Here is a 16,787-nt window from a genome sequence, read left to right on the forward strand (position 1 = left end):
TAGGTACCTCAGAGTTGCTTTTATTTGCATTTCTCTGATTATAAGAGATTTAGAATACTTTTTCATGTACTTATTAATAGTTTTGATTTCTTTATCTGAAAATTGCCTATTCGTGTCCCTTACCCATTTATCAACTGAGGAATGGCTTGTAAATCTTTTACTTTTAAGTTGAAGAAACTGAGTAGACCAATTAAGTGACTTGCCTACTATCATTTAGTCATATGAACTAGAATCATAGCATCCTGATTCATAAGAGGGCTGTTTTCCCAATATTTTTAAAAGTGCTATGCAGCTCATTCTCACTGTACTATGAAATATTGGAATAATTGAAGAAATAAGAAATAAACATTTAAAAAACAAGTAGAGAATCTCTGTAAGGGGTATATGTGTGTATGTGTGTGTGTGATTGTCTATACTAGTGGTTCTCAACCTTTCTAATGCCGTGACCCTGCAATACAGTTCCTCATGTTGCAGTGAACCCAAACCCAAAAAATTATTTTGGTGGCTACTTCAAAACTGTAATTTTGCTACAGTTATGATTCAGAATGTAAATACCTGATATGCATTATGTATTCTCATTGCTACAAATTGAGAGGTTGAGAACTGCTGGTCTATACCTTTTATTTATCTAGTGTATGTATAGTATGAATAGTTACATAAGTACTTGGATGTTAGTGGAGCAAAGATTGCATATCTAAGTTCTAAAATGTATTCAGAGTAAGAGGAAGATCAGTGTGATACGGAAAAATGTCTAGATCAAGGTCAGTTTCAAGCTATGTTTTAAAAGATTTAGACATTCTAGATGGATAGCAAGGGTATTAGAGAATAGAATAAGCAAAGGCAGCAGGGTGCCATGAAATATTTGTTGATTAAACAGGATTTCTTTAAGGGCAAGTAGATCAGCCTAATTATTAGGGATTAGCAAGACAATAGGTTGTATTAGCAAAGTGAGGTCAGGGGTTTTAAATGTCAGACAGAAGAATTTTAGTTCTGGCTTTGTCACAAACTAGATTTGTGACCCTGGGCAAGTTGCTTCATCTCTCTGGGGTCTGTTTTCTCATGTGAAAAATGAGGTCAGATTGAAGTCTCTTTTTGATCTAACCTATCCTAATTTCTAGGATTTGATCTTACAAACAAATAGGGAGTGATTTCAGGTTTTTGAACAGGGGAGTAATGTTTTAGAAATATTAATCCTACATATTGTTAGTGCAGGAAAATGAATCCAGGTATGGAATATGCTCCTTCTGAAAAGCAACCCGGAATAGTGGAAATAGCATCATTCCAGGATAAATTAAAATGGTGAGATTGGAAGCAGTAAAGATGCTCTCCTAAGTCATAGAGGGACAAGGAATTTAAAACCTGAATTTGGCTGATGGCTTTGAATAAAGACAAACAAATGAAGTGCTTGCTGACAAAGAATTGATAGGATTTGGTGACTAGGCAGGAATGGAAGAGAAGGTTAGTCCTGGATGTTACTGTAGGTCAGTGATGGCAAACCTTTTAGAGATTTTAGCATGCCCAAACTGCACACCACATGCACCAGGGCATGTGAAAATGTCCTTAGGTGCTGTGGAAAGGGGGAGGGGAGCCAGCCCACTCTGTCATGAAGAGGCATGCATGCCATGGGTTTGCCAATGTGTCTCTAGGGGTTTCCTTCTTTAAACTACCCCACCAACCAAATGCCCATCTTACCTAGGGTGACAAATTTTCTGTCTTTCCTTGACTTTAAAATGAAGATGTGTTTTGTATATTCTATCATCATTGGGTCCACAGGCTCTCAATAAATACTTATTGATTTGAAAACTGTATGCCATTAATTAATGTGAAGCAACACTGTCTGAAACAAATTATTTGGAGTTTATTGATATTAATGTTCTATTTAACAGAAATACTTAGGAAGATATGAAGGAAGTGAAACAAGTATGTGAGTCTGGTAAAGGAGATGAAACAAATGGAGACCCAGAGCAGCAGCTGGGTCTCCTGGGGTCTGACTGGGGTGATTCCTCATACTTGTCATCCGGAACTCTGAAATTCCTGTCTCAAACCATAACTGGTTTCCTTCCATCTTTCCGCCTGATTCACTCTTCCTAAAATTATCCTTGAACCTCACTACTGGCTTAAATCACTCCCTTCCCTGCTTTTTCAGTCCATCTTCCCTTCTTTTCTTTACTTTGCTCTTTCCAATCTTGACCCTATGGTTAACCAGTTAAACTAAACATTATACTCTACTCTTGAATCCCTTGCCCCCGATTATTTTATCTCAACATGTTCTTTTCTAAGTCCCAACAGTGGATTAACCTCTTTTATCTTTTCTAAGATTTACATGCTACTGAATGCTGTTGCAGGAATTTATAAAACAGTGTTACTAATTTATCATATTTCAACTGGGCCCTCACTGATCTATTCTAATCCATGTACTAATTAGCAGCTATTTCAGATCTTCTCTTGTAATAAAGTTACCCAGACTACTTTATCATCCTCCCTCCCTTTTCTGCAAAGGATCTTATATCATACTATCCAGAGAAAACAGAGGCCATTTGCCATGAGTTCCCACTTTTCCCCAACTCTGTATCTGAAGTGTCTTCAAAATCTTTCCCCATTCTCTCCTCCTTTGCTCATGTCTCAGAGGAAAAGGTGGTTTTTCCAAGGCTAACTAACTCTTCCACTTGTGCCCTCAAGCCTACTCTCTACCCCCTACCATGTTCTTGAGGGGCTTGGCATTTTAATCATTTCCTTTATTTTTAATTTCCTTTTATCCACTAGCTCCTTTCCAGTTGCCTATTAAAAAATGTTGAGATATCTATCCTTAAAATACCTTCTCTTGACTCTGTTAACCTCTCATGTTATCCTGTATCTCTCTTCTTTTTCAAAACCAAACTTTTAGAAGAAGCTGATTTGGTAAAAGAGTTACTATCACTCATTTCCTGAACTTCTTCATCTTGCACTCTCTTCACTTCAAGCTGTCTTCTGACTCCACCACTCAGCTGAGGCATCTCTTTCCAAGATTACCAAGCTCTCCATATCTCTGTACATGTAAGTTATGGGGTCTTTTTCTTAGTCCTTAGTCTTCTGGATCTTTTTGCATCATTTGATACTATTGACCATCCCTTTCTCCTGTATAGGTTTTCCTCTCTGGTATTTCAAGACATTGATCTAACCTCCTTCTTTTCTTACCTGGTGGATCCATCCATATCAGTTTCCTCTGCTGGAACTTTATCTATCCTGCATACCTTACTTGGGTGTATCCCAGGAATCTAGCCCGGCCTCTTTTTTTTGGCTTTCAACAATCTATCTTGGTGATCTCATCAGTTTCCATGAATTTAATTATAATCTTTGTGTAAATGACTTCCAAATCTATATAGCTGACTTTCATCTTTCACCTAAGCTCCAGGCATACCACATCTCCATAGGGGTGCCTCAGAGGCAACACATCTAATATATGGAACTCATTATCTTTTCCCTAAATCTTCTCCCAATTCCCAACTTCCCTATTTCTATTAAGAGCACCATCACCCTTTCAATCACCCAGGTTTACAATGGTGGATCATCCATGACAATTCTTCCAATCAGTTACAATTATGTCTGAATCCAAAAACTTGCCACATCTCAATTTCACTTCTACTTAGACTTTTTCTTCTATTCCCACCTTTTCACTTATATGACTACTCTAAATTTAAGTCTTCATCACCTTTGCCTGGCATCTTGAAACCGTCTCCTTATTAATTTCTTTGCCTTGTTTCCCCACTCCACAGTCTATTTTTGAAATATCTGCTGGAATGATATTTTTTTAATTAAAAAAAAAAAAAAACAAACCTTTGCCTTCTTAGAATCAATACTAAGTATGAGTTCCAAGGCAGAAGAGTGATAAGAGCTAGGCGATTGGGGCTAAGTGACTTGCCCAGGGAAATAGAACTAGAAAGTATCTGAGGACAGATTTGAACCCAGGACCTCCCATGTCTAAGCCTGACTCTATCCACTGAGTCACCTAGATGCCCCTAGAATGATATTGTGTAATTAGGATTTGCTCCCCAGGAACTCTTTCCCAGCTTCCCTGTTCCTTCTCATGTTACATGCTAACATAGGGAAGATATAAATTTTGTGTAGTTCTGTCCTCTCTCTCTTTTCCCCTGATCATGGCTGGGAAAGCTGGCTTTATGCCAGCCAGGAGAATCTACACACATGGATTTACTTTTTGTTAGATAATTAGGTTTGAACTTCTATTTCTTTTAGTTTATTTTCTTTCTATTTCAAGTGATTATTAATAGACCTTATAAAATATAATACTTGGAGTTATTGAATATTAATTTAAATTGTACATTTTTTGCTGACCACTATGGAGAATAGAATTGTTTATCTTCTTTGGGAAAAGTCTTTGAGTAAAGATAGTGAGTAGCTTAAAACCATGTTTCTCTCCGGCTCCAGCTTTTTGCCCTACCTCTGGAGGACTCTCTTCTGTGGTGGGGACCCACCCATGATAGAAGCCGAGCCTGCTGCCCATCTGCTGCATCTCTTGAACACATTAGCTGGGGTTCCTGTGTGAAAGGTAAAGTGTAAGTTTCCCCTATATTGCTAACAGCTGAGGTGGCACTGGCTCCCTTTCTCCTCGTGTGGCTACATCCCTTCTCCCCACCCCCACATAGGTCTCAAGCATGCAATAGCTAGCTGCTTGAACTTCTAACTTGCAGCTCTTTATATGTTGCCCCACCCCCCACCCCCCAGGTTCCAAGCTGAGTCTTGGTTTTTTTTTGTTGTTGTTTTTTTCACATTCCTGCCTGAGAGGGTGGAAACTAAGGGGTTAGCCCACATGGGGGGTCTCCCATGCCACCCTCTAGACCCTAAAACCCAGCATAATAGGGGGGGCAGATCAGTGGATTTAAAAGCCAGAATTTTAGAAATTAGCCTCTGGACTCCTAACCCAAACATTAGATGGAGCCTGTATTCTCTACTCAAACACCCTTTTGTACTCCCTGGTTTTTTGTCTCTAGGGGAGGAGGGGAAGGAAGGTTACTCTTCCCAATCTCTTAACTTTACTTAACAGTACATACTAGTGTAGCACCACTTACAGACAGAAAGCAGATTTACAACCAATTTAATAATTAGATTTAAAAGCATGGCCCAGTTTCTTGCTTATCTCAAACAGCTCCCATTCTCGGAGAGCATTACTGAGCTCACACAACTCAAAGTTTTAGGATGTCTTTTCTTGCTGCCATTCCTGGGGGTTCTTTTATTGATAGGATACCTTTCAGTTGATAGCTTGAGTAATCTCAAGATTCAGAGGGGGGATTCATCTTCCTATACCCCCTTGTCATTTTGGCCTGCCTAGTCTCTGCAACACATCCAATATGGGGTTTGTCCACACTATGCTCAGTGCAGGTATGGGGAACCCAGAAGTATGACCAAAGGAATCCAGATGGATAATGATACACAGGAGGGGAAGGAACCTTCAAGAGTGTGGAGGTAAATTTTAAGTCTTTTCAGACTTCATTTGCCTTACTGATGTTTTAACTGTTTCAGTTTGTTCCCCTCCAAATAGTGAAGAAGTCTCTGTAATGCAGCTATCAGCATTGAAGAAAAGAACTCTTGGATTGATTGCTCACGTTATACCTTTTATTAACACTGAGTAACCGTAGCTTGTCATGCTTATTGTATTTGCTGATTGTTTGCTTTAAAATTCAATTTTGTTTTTTAAGTTCACATGTTAATCTAATCTGATATCTTTGGTTATACTATGTTATTTTCAGCTACTGTGTTTTTGCCATTTAGCTATATGTCCTGATACATTGCCTTTATTTGTATCCTCCCCATATAACTGGGCTGGAGGAGAAAATACCATTATAAAAGTTCATAAACAACTTGGACAAACACTTTTCTGTGGCAAAAGCTTAGGTCCTTATGGATACTGTATTTTGTCACCAGATCAGATCCATCAAGGTCACATGTCGCCTAAATGGCCTTTTCTTTTTGCCTTTGTTAATTGTCACATAGATGATGATGGATGGACTCCACCAAACTGATTACAATATGTATACAATCTTTGGAGAATTTAATGAGCTAAAAATCTCAATTGATTTTAAGGGGTCTTCAGAAGTGATTTTTACATATCTAGTGACATCACTACCACTAACTGATCATTTGCCTACCTTTGAGTTGTTTGTAACAAAAGGTAAGGGTCCATTTAGTAGTTAAAGTGAAGTGTAATAGTACTATTGTATTTCCCACCTCTGCATTTATAAAAATGTAATGGATGAGACATTAGAAGTGATTTTCACTATTGTATTCCTATCCTCTACATTGCAATGGATGGGACATATAAATACATGCCTTTTATGGCTGTTACAGTCTCATGCCAGAGGGGGGAGGTTTCCCAAGGAGCTTGGTTATCCCGTGATGGATTATAATCTCATCCAGGAGGTGGGAAGATTTTCCCAGAGGGCTTAGTAATCCCTGGAAGGCTCCCACAGGGAAGATTTCCCATGAAGCCTAGTGGCTCCTGGATGGTTTTTATATTTGTAACTCTTAAGCTTACTCTACTCTTCCACCAGAATGATCTAGATTCTTGGTGACATTTTAGACCCAGAAGGTTTTCATCAGCAGTTCAGAGGTTTTATTCTGGGCTCTCCTGAAAAATTTTAGAAAGATGGCAGTAATAGACTTGGTAAATAAATAAATAAATATATATATATATTTATTTTTTATTATTTATTTTATTATTTATTATATATTATTATAATATATATATATATATAAATAAATATATCTTTCAACCTTGGTAAATATAGATCTGGAGAACTTGTGACAAGTATTCATGAGCTTCAAAGGCTTTTTAAATGTCACAGAAAGACTACTTTGAATCCTAATGATAGCAGGTTTATTTGCTATTGCCATTAAATGGGCTCTTGTGATTTTGGTACTTCTTTGAATGTGAATTAGCTTCTGCACCACTGTTTTAAAAAGCTGTTACTTGGTGAAAGTCCTGTGTACTCACACTGTGGATCATGGCCAAATTAAAAAGGAAATGGATCTCATTTTTGAGTGAGAAACCTTTGTATTATGCCTCTCCTTGGCTAACCCAGTACATGACTGATTGTGAACTATATATTTTTGATTTTTAAAAAATGTTATTATTGTTTATCCTTGTATGTGCAATAGAGTAGTTGAGTTTTCTTTTTTTCTCTCATTTTTTGTATTTGAAGCACATGTTAACAGTATTAATGTTTTTTTTTTTTTTAATTTTGCACTAGGATAATTTTAAAATGTCAATTAGCTCTAATGTCAATGCATACCCCAAAGCTTTAGACTATGGAAACCTGCCACTGATTGTTAAATAATATAGGACTTTGGTGAATGATTGTGTCTGATTCCAGGCAAAGGGATCACAAAAGAGCCACTGCACAGTGCCTAGGAGCACAAAGTTAACCTACACAGTGCTTAGGAGCACAAGGTCAAGGAGACCAACCAATTCCGGTGGGATTGATGAGATCCTGCCAAGACAGGAGACTTGAACTTATTTTGAGGTTCGAGGAAGCAGCTATTTGACAAGTCAGACTCAGGATTTCCCTGTGCCAAATCCAGATTTCTACCAAGTACCTTAGTTTGGCTGACATTTTGGCTCCCCTATTCCTGAGAACAAAGGTAAAATCAGACCAGGGAATGCTATTTCCCTTCTGCTTCAAAATCTAGTTCCTTTTTTCTTTTATGGTATGGCAAATTTCTATAGGCTTGACTCCCAATTGCATAAGTGCATAATTGCTACTACAGGCTTGTGGTATATTAATCACTTTAATCAAGTCCTGGTTCAAAGACATGTTATGGGCTTATTCTTCCTTCCTTCCTTTTTACACACGAGACTTTGATATTTTATATTTCATCCAGAAGTTGCTTTTTTCCTTTTATTTGGGTTTTTATGTTTTTGGTTTTTTTTTGACAATTATTCATGTAGTATACCAGGCATGTTAGCATCTGGGAAGTATGACTGATGTATTGATATTGTCTTACCAGACACATGGTCAGACCTCTTGATGTTCATTGTATGGAAAGGGGCAGTCCGAAGCTCTAGCATAGGCTGGGCCTTGGCAGCCAAGCTGCCTTGGCTCGGAGTACATTCATTTGTAAAGTGCGGTTCAATTAGGGCCCTCACTGGGACTACATTTATTTGCAAAGTGCGGGTTGGATTACTCTCTACCTCTTTGATCTCGTCATCGTGAATTCAACCAATGTTAAGACCTATGTCATGTTACATATTTGTTGATCTCCTCCCAATCCACATTCCTAAAACCTTCAATAAATATCAGGGAACTAGTGTGAAACTTACTTTTTCTCTTACCTTCTCTCTCTTTCCCTCCTCTCCTTTTACCTCTTTTGTTTCACTATATTTCTTTCCTAGCGACGCGATTGCCCCCAGTGCCTCCTACTAATGCTCAGACTGTCTTGTATATAGGAGGCACCAAGAAGTTGTGACTCCCCCCTTTTTCTAGCGATGCTATTGCCCCCAAAGCAGACTCTCTTGTCTATAGGAGTATCAAGGAGTTGGTACTCCCCACCTATTCTCTTATTCCTCTTATTTCCTCGGAGTTCACGTTACTCCCCATGTGTTTCAACTTTTGCCTTTGAGTCATTATTATTCACCCATTTCCTTAGCCTCCTCTCTCCATCTCAGGTTATTACCCATAGATAAATAATATAGGACTCCCGTGGGGGGTCGTGATAATTCATATACCTCATAACTCAGCCATGTATCCTGGGGTGATCCATCTGTTAGTCAACACCCTCCTCAGGAGGGTTGTATTATTATTTTATAATGCAAAGTTTAAATTCTTTTTAGAGCAATTTTAGGATAAGAAACTTGCTACCTCCTTGAATTAAGAAAGTGAACTGTTTGGAGAAGGTGCCATAAATAAGCCTGCAGAAACCATACATTGCACCAAAAGATCCAGAATGAATTTTGGGATGTAGTGCATTGAACTGTGGGGTGCTGAACACATTTATTTTGGATGTGTACTCCTTTGCCAAAGGGGACTGCCCCCTAATTAGCTTTTTGTCAATGCACCTAGCAATCATTGGTTTTGTTCTCTCTTTTATTTCTCTTATCCCCAAATTATTGTAATTTCCCTTTAGAAACTGCAATGTTGTATGTATTGCTAGTTACAGATCTTTAGACATACGTTGTTTATATGTATTGATTCATTGGGGGAAACTAGGCATGTAAATCTGAGAGATTTCTACAAGCACCATTTTCCAATGGAATCTGCCCTCTCTCTCTTTTCCCCTTAATGTGGCTGGGAAAGCTGGCTTTATGCCAGGCAGGAGTATCTACACACATGGGTTTACTTTTTGTTAGATAATTAGGTTTGAACTTCTTTTTCTTTTAGTTTATTTTCTTTCTACTTTAAGTGATTATTAATTAACCTTACAAAATATAATGCTTGGAGTTATTGGATATTAATTTTAATCTTATAATATTCCTAGAGTGTATATATATATATAACTATTTCATCCCTCTAATCACAGAAACTATTGTATCTAGGATAAAATACAAATTACTTTTTTACATAAATTGATTTTTACATTACTGACCTTTATGTACTCCACAATCTGGCCAAACTTGTCTAATTGCTGTTCTCTATATACAACACTGTCTCTCCCATCCTTCCATGCTAGTATAAAGGACCAGTCAAAATCACTTTACCCCATTTTAGCCTATATATCTTAACTTGGTGAGATCATGGACTGTGAGGCAGTGGATAGAGTAGTGGACCTAGAGTCAGGAAGAACCTGGGTTCAAATCCAAACACAGACATTTTCTAGCCATGTAACCTTAGGCAAGTTACTTGTCTATCTCAGTTTCCTCATTTGTAACTGGGGATAATAATAGTCCCTACTTCCCAGGGTTGCTGTGAAGATAAAATGAGATAATATTTGTAAAGTACCTTGCAAACCTAAATTCTAGCTACTACTATGATTGTCATTAAATCAATTAAAAGTCTCTCAAACTGACATTGCACAAGAATAGTGTCATGATAAACTAAGGAAAATTAGCTAGATTTCAGTATGCATCTATAAATTACTAAGCTAGTTAGAACCAGATCCATTTGAAAGGCTAGGGCAAATGTGGCATTCATTTAAAACCCCTGAGAAGGAACTCCTTCATGGAGAAGGAGAGAATTCTCCTTTAGCATTGACCCAAGTCCCTCCTCCCTTCCCACCTTGCTCAGAGGAGGATCTTGTGAGTTTTGAGGGGTCCAGAGGATGCTGGACTTCCCATCTTCCCAATTACATCCCGGGATTGAGAGCAAAGGACAGATAGGACTTTTGTTTCACAGTTCCATAAGCCCAGCAAAGAAATTGTATACACCTAAGGGGGAGCTTTGTTAAGCCACCAGGAACTATGAATCACATGTGCTCTGCTAAGTTTTAGCCCACTTTCTTCTGGACTCTATATACTTGGGGTAGAAACTTGGCTTGTCACAGACTTTTAAGATGATTTTTTTTTATCAACTGTTTTTACTGTACCACTTAAATTCTTGTTGTTCAATCATTTTTCAGTTTCTAATTCTTTGTGACCCCATTTGGCGTTTTAAATAACATTTTTTAAAGCTAATTAGAGTTGGCTAACAATTTGTTCTTAATTGATAATGTTGGTAAGGAGTATATTGGTAGGGACTCAAGCCAATGGAATGAATCACCCTTTTTAGTACCTCCAGGTACTGAGGGAGAGATGTATACACTCTCTGGGAATATAATTCATCCATTGGAGTGGGAGATAAAGTAAGAATACTAAAGAGATGAATACTGGTCCTCCTTACTTTTGCCTATTGGAACTCTATTATTTTTAAATTTAAACCCTTGCCTTCCATCTTGGAATCAATCCTGCATATTGGTTCCAAGGCAGAAGAGTGGTAAGGGCTAGGCAATGGGAGTCAAGTGACTTGCCCAGGGTCACACAGGACCTCCTGTCTCTAGGCCTGGCTCTCAATCCACTGAGCCACCCAGCTGCTCCCTCTTCTTGTAGTTCTTTACCTCCCTTAATGACTCACTGAAGAGCTACTTCCTTCATTGGAGGTCTTTCTTACTTCCCCCAATTCTGAATGCACTCTTTCCTCAAATTACTTTGAATTTGTAGCACTTTCTTCTAACAGAACAAAACTGTTCTGGGACCTGACCCATGAATCTTCCTTTCCCTTCTAGACAGCATGAAGTAGACCCAGGTCCATGATGCCCCTGGGTTATGGTTGGTCCCAGTTTTCCCGATGCACTTTCCTGGTCATCTGGGAACAGAAAAAGTCCTTGACACAGATAGTCTGGGCTCAGAATTGATGGGTGCCCAAGACCATGGGAGTTGCCATATCCTGATGACCTCTGGACCAGATACATTTCTAGATGGAGATAAGAAATGGTCATGTCCAGAGAAGATAAGGGTCCCTGTGTCTGTGTTGCATATTCTTGATGCATTAAGACAAAGTAAACTCTCTTTTGTTAAAATGTTCAATTACTTTTGAGTACCTCATTTCATCCCAACATTTAACCTACACCACTGATGACAAAACTTTTAGGGACCCTGTGCAGGGCCCTGCCCACCTCCAGATTGTGTGCCATGCCCCCCTTCCCCCACCATGTACTGTTCCCTGCCCTGCTATGTTGGGGGGTCAGGCTCTCAGCTCCTCCCAAAACACCTTTTGGGGCCACAAGGACCTTTCCTTGCACCCAGCCGTGTGTGTGTGTGTGTGTGTGTGTGTGTGTGTGTGTGTGTGTGTGTGGGTGTGGGTGGGTGCAGTGAGGGAACATTGCCAAAGTAGCCTGGGGGGAGGAAGGTTAGAGACTGTGTGGCCCCCCCCCCCCCCTCCGTGTTGGAGGGGGCTGATCCCAGCTAGTTTCCTGGTGGGAGGGAAGGACCAACCCTTGCATCCAGCCTCTCTGGAGGTAGGTGAAGGGGGGGCTTAGAGACCAATTGCCCCCCTCTGCTTTGGGGGAGGGATGGGGCTGGCTCCTAGCCTACTTTTGGTGGGGAGAAGCAGTCTCCTGCAGTCATAGGGCCTGACCCTGCATCCAGCCTCCCAGTGGCTACCTATCAAGCTGCGACCCATGTGGGGGTAAGGGCAGGGGGCAGGTGAGGTCACCCCCCAGACTGGCAGCTGGCCAGAAATAAAGCAGAGATCTTTTAGGGGGTGGGACTTAGCGGGTGGCAGAAGTGGAGGACCCTTCTCCCCAGCCCGTCATTCCAGACAGGGGCAGGAGAAAGGGAGGGGCAGAGTCCCTCCTGGGAGGGACATGGGCATGCCCATAGTCTCTATGTGCCTTATTTGGAATGTGTGCCAGTGGTTCGTCATCACTAGACTAAAAGGGTGCTAGTGTTAGAGTTGCTTCCAACACCCCTCTAGCCACTTCCACACTTATTGCTCAAGAACTGATTCCAGTGGTTCCACCATTAGAATGCCTTGTTGTGTTATGCACAGGCCCAGAGGTGTGTCTGAGTCCTTCAGTCACTCATGAGATAAATCCTGTGTTGATACTATCTTCTGATGATTCAAGTATATTTTTTTCCCAAATTGATTAAGGAGTTACCCTAATGTCTACCTTTACTGATATTTTGCATTTACTTATATACCTGTGTCATTTCTATAGATAAAATACAAGTTCTTTGAAGGCTTGCACTATTTCATCTTTGTATCCCCAACATTTTTCTCTTTTGTATCTCCAACATTTAGCATAGTGCCTAGCCTAGCACATAGTGGGTCCTTAGTAAAAGCCTGTTGACAATTGTTCCTAATAGTGTGATTGTTGGATCAAAGGTTATAGGTAGCTTAGTAACTTTTCTTGCATAATTTCAAAATGACATCTGGAAAAGCTGGATAAAATCACATTTCCACTTACACTTAAGTGTATGGTTGTATCTGTCTTTCATAGCTATTCCAACACTGACTTGTTTTCTTTTTTTGGTCATCCTTGCTATGTGAAGAGAGAAATTAGTGTGTTATTCTCAAATATATTAGCAATATTAATATCTCCAAAATGAATACATCTAGGACCCCAGTAAAAGTTAATAAAGCTGGTCTTTCCAAGATAGAATCCCTTGCAGGACAATTGCCCCATCCCATTCGGAATACAAAGATCTCTTAATTTTCTTTGGCCTGAGTGAGACAGAAACAACTTTTTGGGATTTGGGGATGTCTCTTGAATTTCTGTTTTAAAAATGTTTAAAACTGTAGTCTAGTGATTTAGGAATACATTTTATGAACCAGAGCCCAGATCAGTGATGGTGAATCTATGACACACATACTAAAAAAGACCTGCAAATACCTGCCAGAGTTCCTTACTAGAAGGCCAGAGGAACTTGGGGCAGAACTGTTCCCCTCCCCCTCTCCAAATGCTGAGGACATTTCCTCCATTACCTGCCTGGAGTAAGGGGTGGGGGAGGTAGAGGTGGAGGTGGGAGGCAGGGCATAGCATTCAATCACTGGGGGTGGGGTGGTGGGGGAGGGACAGGATCAGGCACTCTGTCTCTAAAAGGTTTGCCATCACTGGGCTAGGCTAATAGCCTCTTCCCTGTTCTATAGGTCCCTTCCCCAGTTTCTTTCATAAGCAACCTTTTGGCTGTTTTAATTTGCATTCTTAGTCCCTTCACCTCTTACCAGACCAGCCTGTTCATTTGACATTCAAATGGGTTCCTGCTGAGAGACCAGTTGGCTAGAAGTTCTGAAAAACACAATAGTGGCTTGTCAGAGTTGGCAATCTCCCAATCATCTCTGTACCCAAAATGTGTCATCAACTCTTCTGGGTTTGTATGCAGACTCCAACTCTTGGTCATTTGCTAAAAAAAGATTAATTTGGAGCATGTCCCCTTCAGGAAGGCTGGAACTGACCTGGGAAAATATGTTAGGATAATGTGATTTAACCTGAGGGTTTTATTTTCCTATAAATAAGTTTTTTTTTTCTTTTCTGTAAGCTGGAGCTTTGTGGGCCACCTTTTTTCTCTAAAGCCTTACATTGATGACTTCTTGGCTCTCTGAATAGTGGCTAAAAAGGGAACATCTTGTTATTTCAAGACCCCCTTAAACTTCTACTTCACACAACTGTATGGTAGCCTAAATTCAATATCCTGCTTCTTTTTTTTGGGAAAAAGTCCTATCATCAGGATATAAAATAAAGATTGTAATAGTCAACACATACTTCCATTATGTAAAAAATATTGTTTGTAAAGTCAGGTTAATTGGGGACAGCTTTCCAGGGAGAAGAACACAGATCAACAACTCTATTGTTACATAAAACTATAAAAAGGCGAAGTAAGTTTTATAGAAAGGCACAGCATGGCTGGTTTACAATCTGCACGAGGGGAGGAAGGGAAGAGGAAGTTGGTGGATTTTCCGTATTTGCAAAGAAAATCCGAAGACAAAAGCTGTTGTATTAAACCAGATCTCACCGGCAGCAACAAGCTATTTTATTAATTGGGCCTCCCCACTGGAGGTGGGTAGGGATTGTAGTGCGAGGAAGACCAGAAACCATCAAGTCCTTCCTCTTTCCGCAGCCCTTCCGGGCCCAGGAATTGCGCAAGCGCAGTCCACTTCCTTCGTCACGTGTTATCGAGCTAGTGATTGGTCGTGCCATTGAGAATCAGAACTTTGCTAAATCAACACTACACCCTTCCCTCTTCACGTGACCACCTAGCGGCGTGCTTGGCTAGCCTCCGGCCAATCCTGTGCCGTGGGGCAGATGATGGGGGTCACGCCCCTCTCACCATCGGCCTCCTTTCCCTTCCGTCCGCACCACGTGTTCTGCCGGGCCTGGTCCCCTCCTCCCTTCCTCCGTTTGCTTCCTCTTCTGCCCCTTCCCACTGCCCAGCAGGAGCTGCTGTAAAATGTCGTGAATGGCACCAGGCGGCTTTACGGTTTGCTTGTTCCTGAGGAGAGCCTGGGAGCGTCCGCCGGTAGAGCTCTCTCTCTAAATTTCCTCAGGCTCCCTCATCCTGGACGCTCTTCTCCAATACCTTCTCCTGCTCATCCTCCTCCTCTCCTCGGGCTCCTCTCTCTCTTTTGCTCTTCCCCCTCCCCCGGTCCCTCCCTTGTCTCCGGAGCTGTAAGCGCTGCCATGAGGCTGTGGTGCCCCCTGCCCCTGGGTTGAGGCGGCAGGTGTCGCGGGAGGCTGGGAAAGGGGGCCGGGTGGGGGTGCGGCCGTGTGTGCGTGTGTGGCGGGGGGGAGGGGTGGTCTGCGAGGCACCCCGGGGCCGGCGGCATGGAGGAGAGCATGGAGGAGGAGGAGGGCGGCGGCAGTGGCGGCTATGAGGCTATGATGGACGACCAGAACCACAACAACTGGGAGGCCTCCATGGACGGTTACCGGCGGTTGTTGCCGCCCCAACCGCCGCCCCCCACCTCCTCCTCCTCCTCTTCGCCCCGGGAGCCGCCGGGAGTGCAGCTGCTAGCTGTGGCAGCGGCTGCCACCGAGAGGAAGGGCCCTAAGGAAGGGCTGGGACCTCCGCCCGAGGCCAACGGGGTGACGATGATGATGATGAAGAGCTGCGACGCGGCCCCAGCCAAGGCGGCCACCGCTCCCACCCCTAGCGCTACCATCAACATCAATACCTCCACCTCCAAGTTCTGTGAGTCCCTGCCGGACCCCCCACTTTACCCCTTCCTTTGTCTCCCCTCTGGGGGGTTTGCCTCTTACAACCGAGCCCGGTAAAATTACCTGCCCCGAATGGCCGCAGTCCATCGTCAAGAGCCCCAAGTTCGCAGATCGTTCTCGTACCCCCAACTCTCCTACGTTGAGGGGCAGCTCTTTCCTCTTCTTGCTCTCCCATCTCCCTCTTAAAGTTCCACCCCCGCGGTAGTGGGCGAATGTGGGGTTGGCCGTTGTCTAGTCTGAGAGGGTTGGGGCGGGGTGAGGGGGGGGGAGTAGGAAGAGGAGGAAGCCACCTTCCCACTTCGACGGTGACCAAGGAAGAGACAGCCTCTCACACTGGCAACCAACAAACAGACCTGTGCATTTTGGTGGAGCCGAAAATCCAAGTGACCTCTGGGTCTCTCTACCTTTAACTTAAAGACGTGGAGGGGTGGGTTGCTTCCTGAGTGAACACAATGTTTTATTCATTGGAAGTAGTTATGTGACTTTGGAAGGTAGTAATTCACTCTTTCAAAGGCGACTTCCAGAAAGTAACTTTCTCTAGCACCTGTTCCAGTTGGAAGTTTGTGTTTGTTGAGGTTAAAATTTTCTGACAAATAAATGATCAACAAATAGGTCAACACTGTGAGTATATTTGGATTTAGAAACCTGTCTTTTCATCTTGAACTAGAAGGACTTATTACTTATTTTTAAAACTGCTGAAATAGAGGTCTTATTTAATTTTCTCAATGTTGGAAAAACTCCTTCATATTCCTAGACCTCAGTACTTTTTAAATGGAAGACATCAGTCATAACTAGTTATTCGGAGTTTTTCTTTGTCATTTTAAGAAGTTTGTTTTCAGTGGCATCAGGCAAAGCAACTTTGAGATTGGGTTTTCAGTTATTGATTAATTTTGTCAAGCTGTACTAGTAATTGCCCAATTAACTCTGCAGAGCAAATATTTGGCTGAAATAAAGCATCTAATTATAGAATATACGTTTTTTACTGGGGTAATGCATCATATTGCTCTTTTTACTGAAAGATAATGTTGATATCTAACTTGCTATCCTTATGTGGGTTGTGATGGGAAAGGATTGTACATAAGTAATTTATTCTTGAATTATTAAGGTCCAGGTAGAGAAAATTGGCACTTCTTACACCTTGCAAATTGGCTGATTTGTACAAGAGCTAATTG

The 16,787-nt window shown here is 41.5% G+C and overlaps 1 protein-coding gene and 1 long non-coding RNA gene across 3 annotated transcripts in view; one reads left to right on the forward strand and one right to left on the reverse strand.

Annotated features, from left to right (window-relative positions):
• Positions 1-4,300: 4,300 nt before the first annotated feature.
• LOC130455159 (uncharacterized) lies at positions 4,301-15,921 on the reverse strand. The gene is made up of 4 exons (XR_008913081.1): positions 15,679-15,921; positions 13,626-13,689; positions 12,868-12,942; positions 4,301-4,532 (listed from the first exon to the last, which is right to left on the reverse strand). It is a non-coding gene; the product is annotated as an uncharacterized LOC130455159 (long non-coding RNA).
• CACUL1 (CDK2 associated cullin domain 1) overlaps positions 14,619-16,787 on the forward strand; it is a 98,101-nt gene continuing 95,932 nt past the window's right edge. Inside the window, exon 1 of one of the 2 annotated variants that reach the window (XM_007478921.2) lies at positions 14,619-15,589. In XM_007478921.2, the coding sequence (XP_007478983.1) occupies positions 15,223-15,589 (367 nt within the window). In that variant the 5' untranslated portion in view covers positions 14,619-15,222. The remainder of the gene's footprint in view (positions 15,590-16,787) is intronic. The other variant, XM_001377037.4, reaches the window with a different exon arrangement.

The sequence above is a fragment of the Monodelphis domestica genome, chromosome 1 (genome assembly GCF_027887165.1).
Source record: "Monodelphis domestica isolate mMonDom1 chromosome 1, mMonDom1.pri, whole genome shotgun sequence".
Classification (NCBI taxonomy): domain Eukaryota; kingdom Metazoa; phylum Chordata; class Mammalia; order Didelphimorphia; family Didelphidae; genus Monodelphis; species Monodelphis domestica.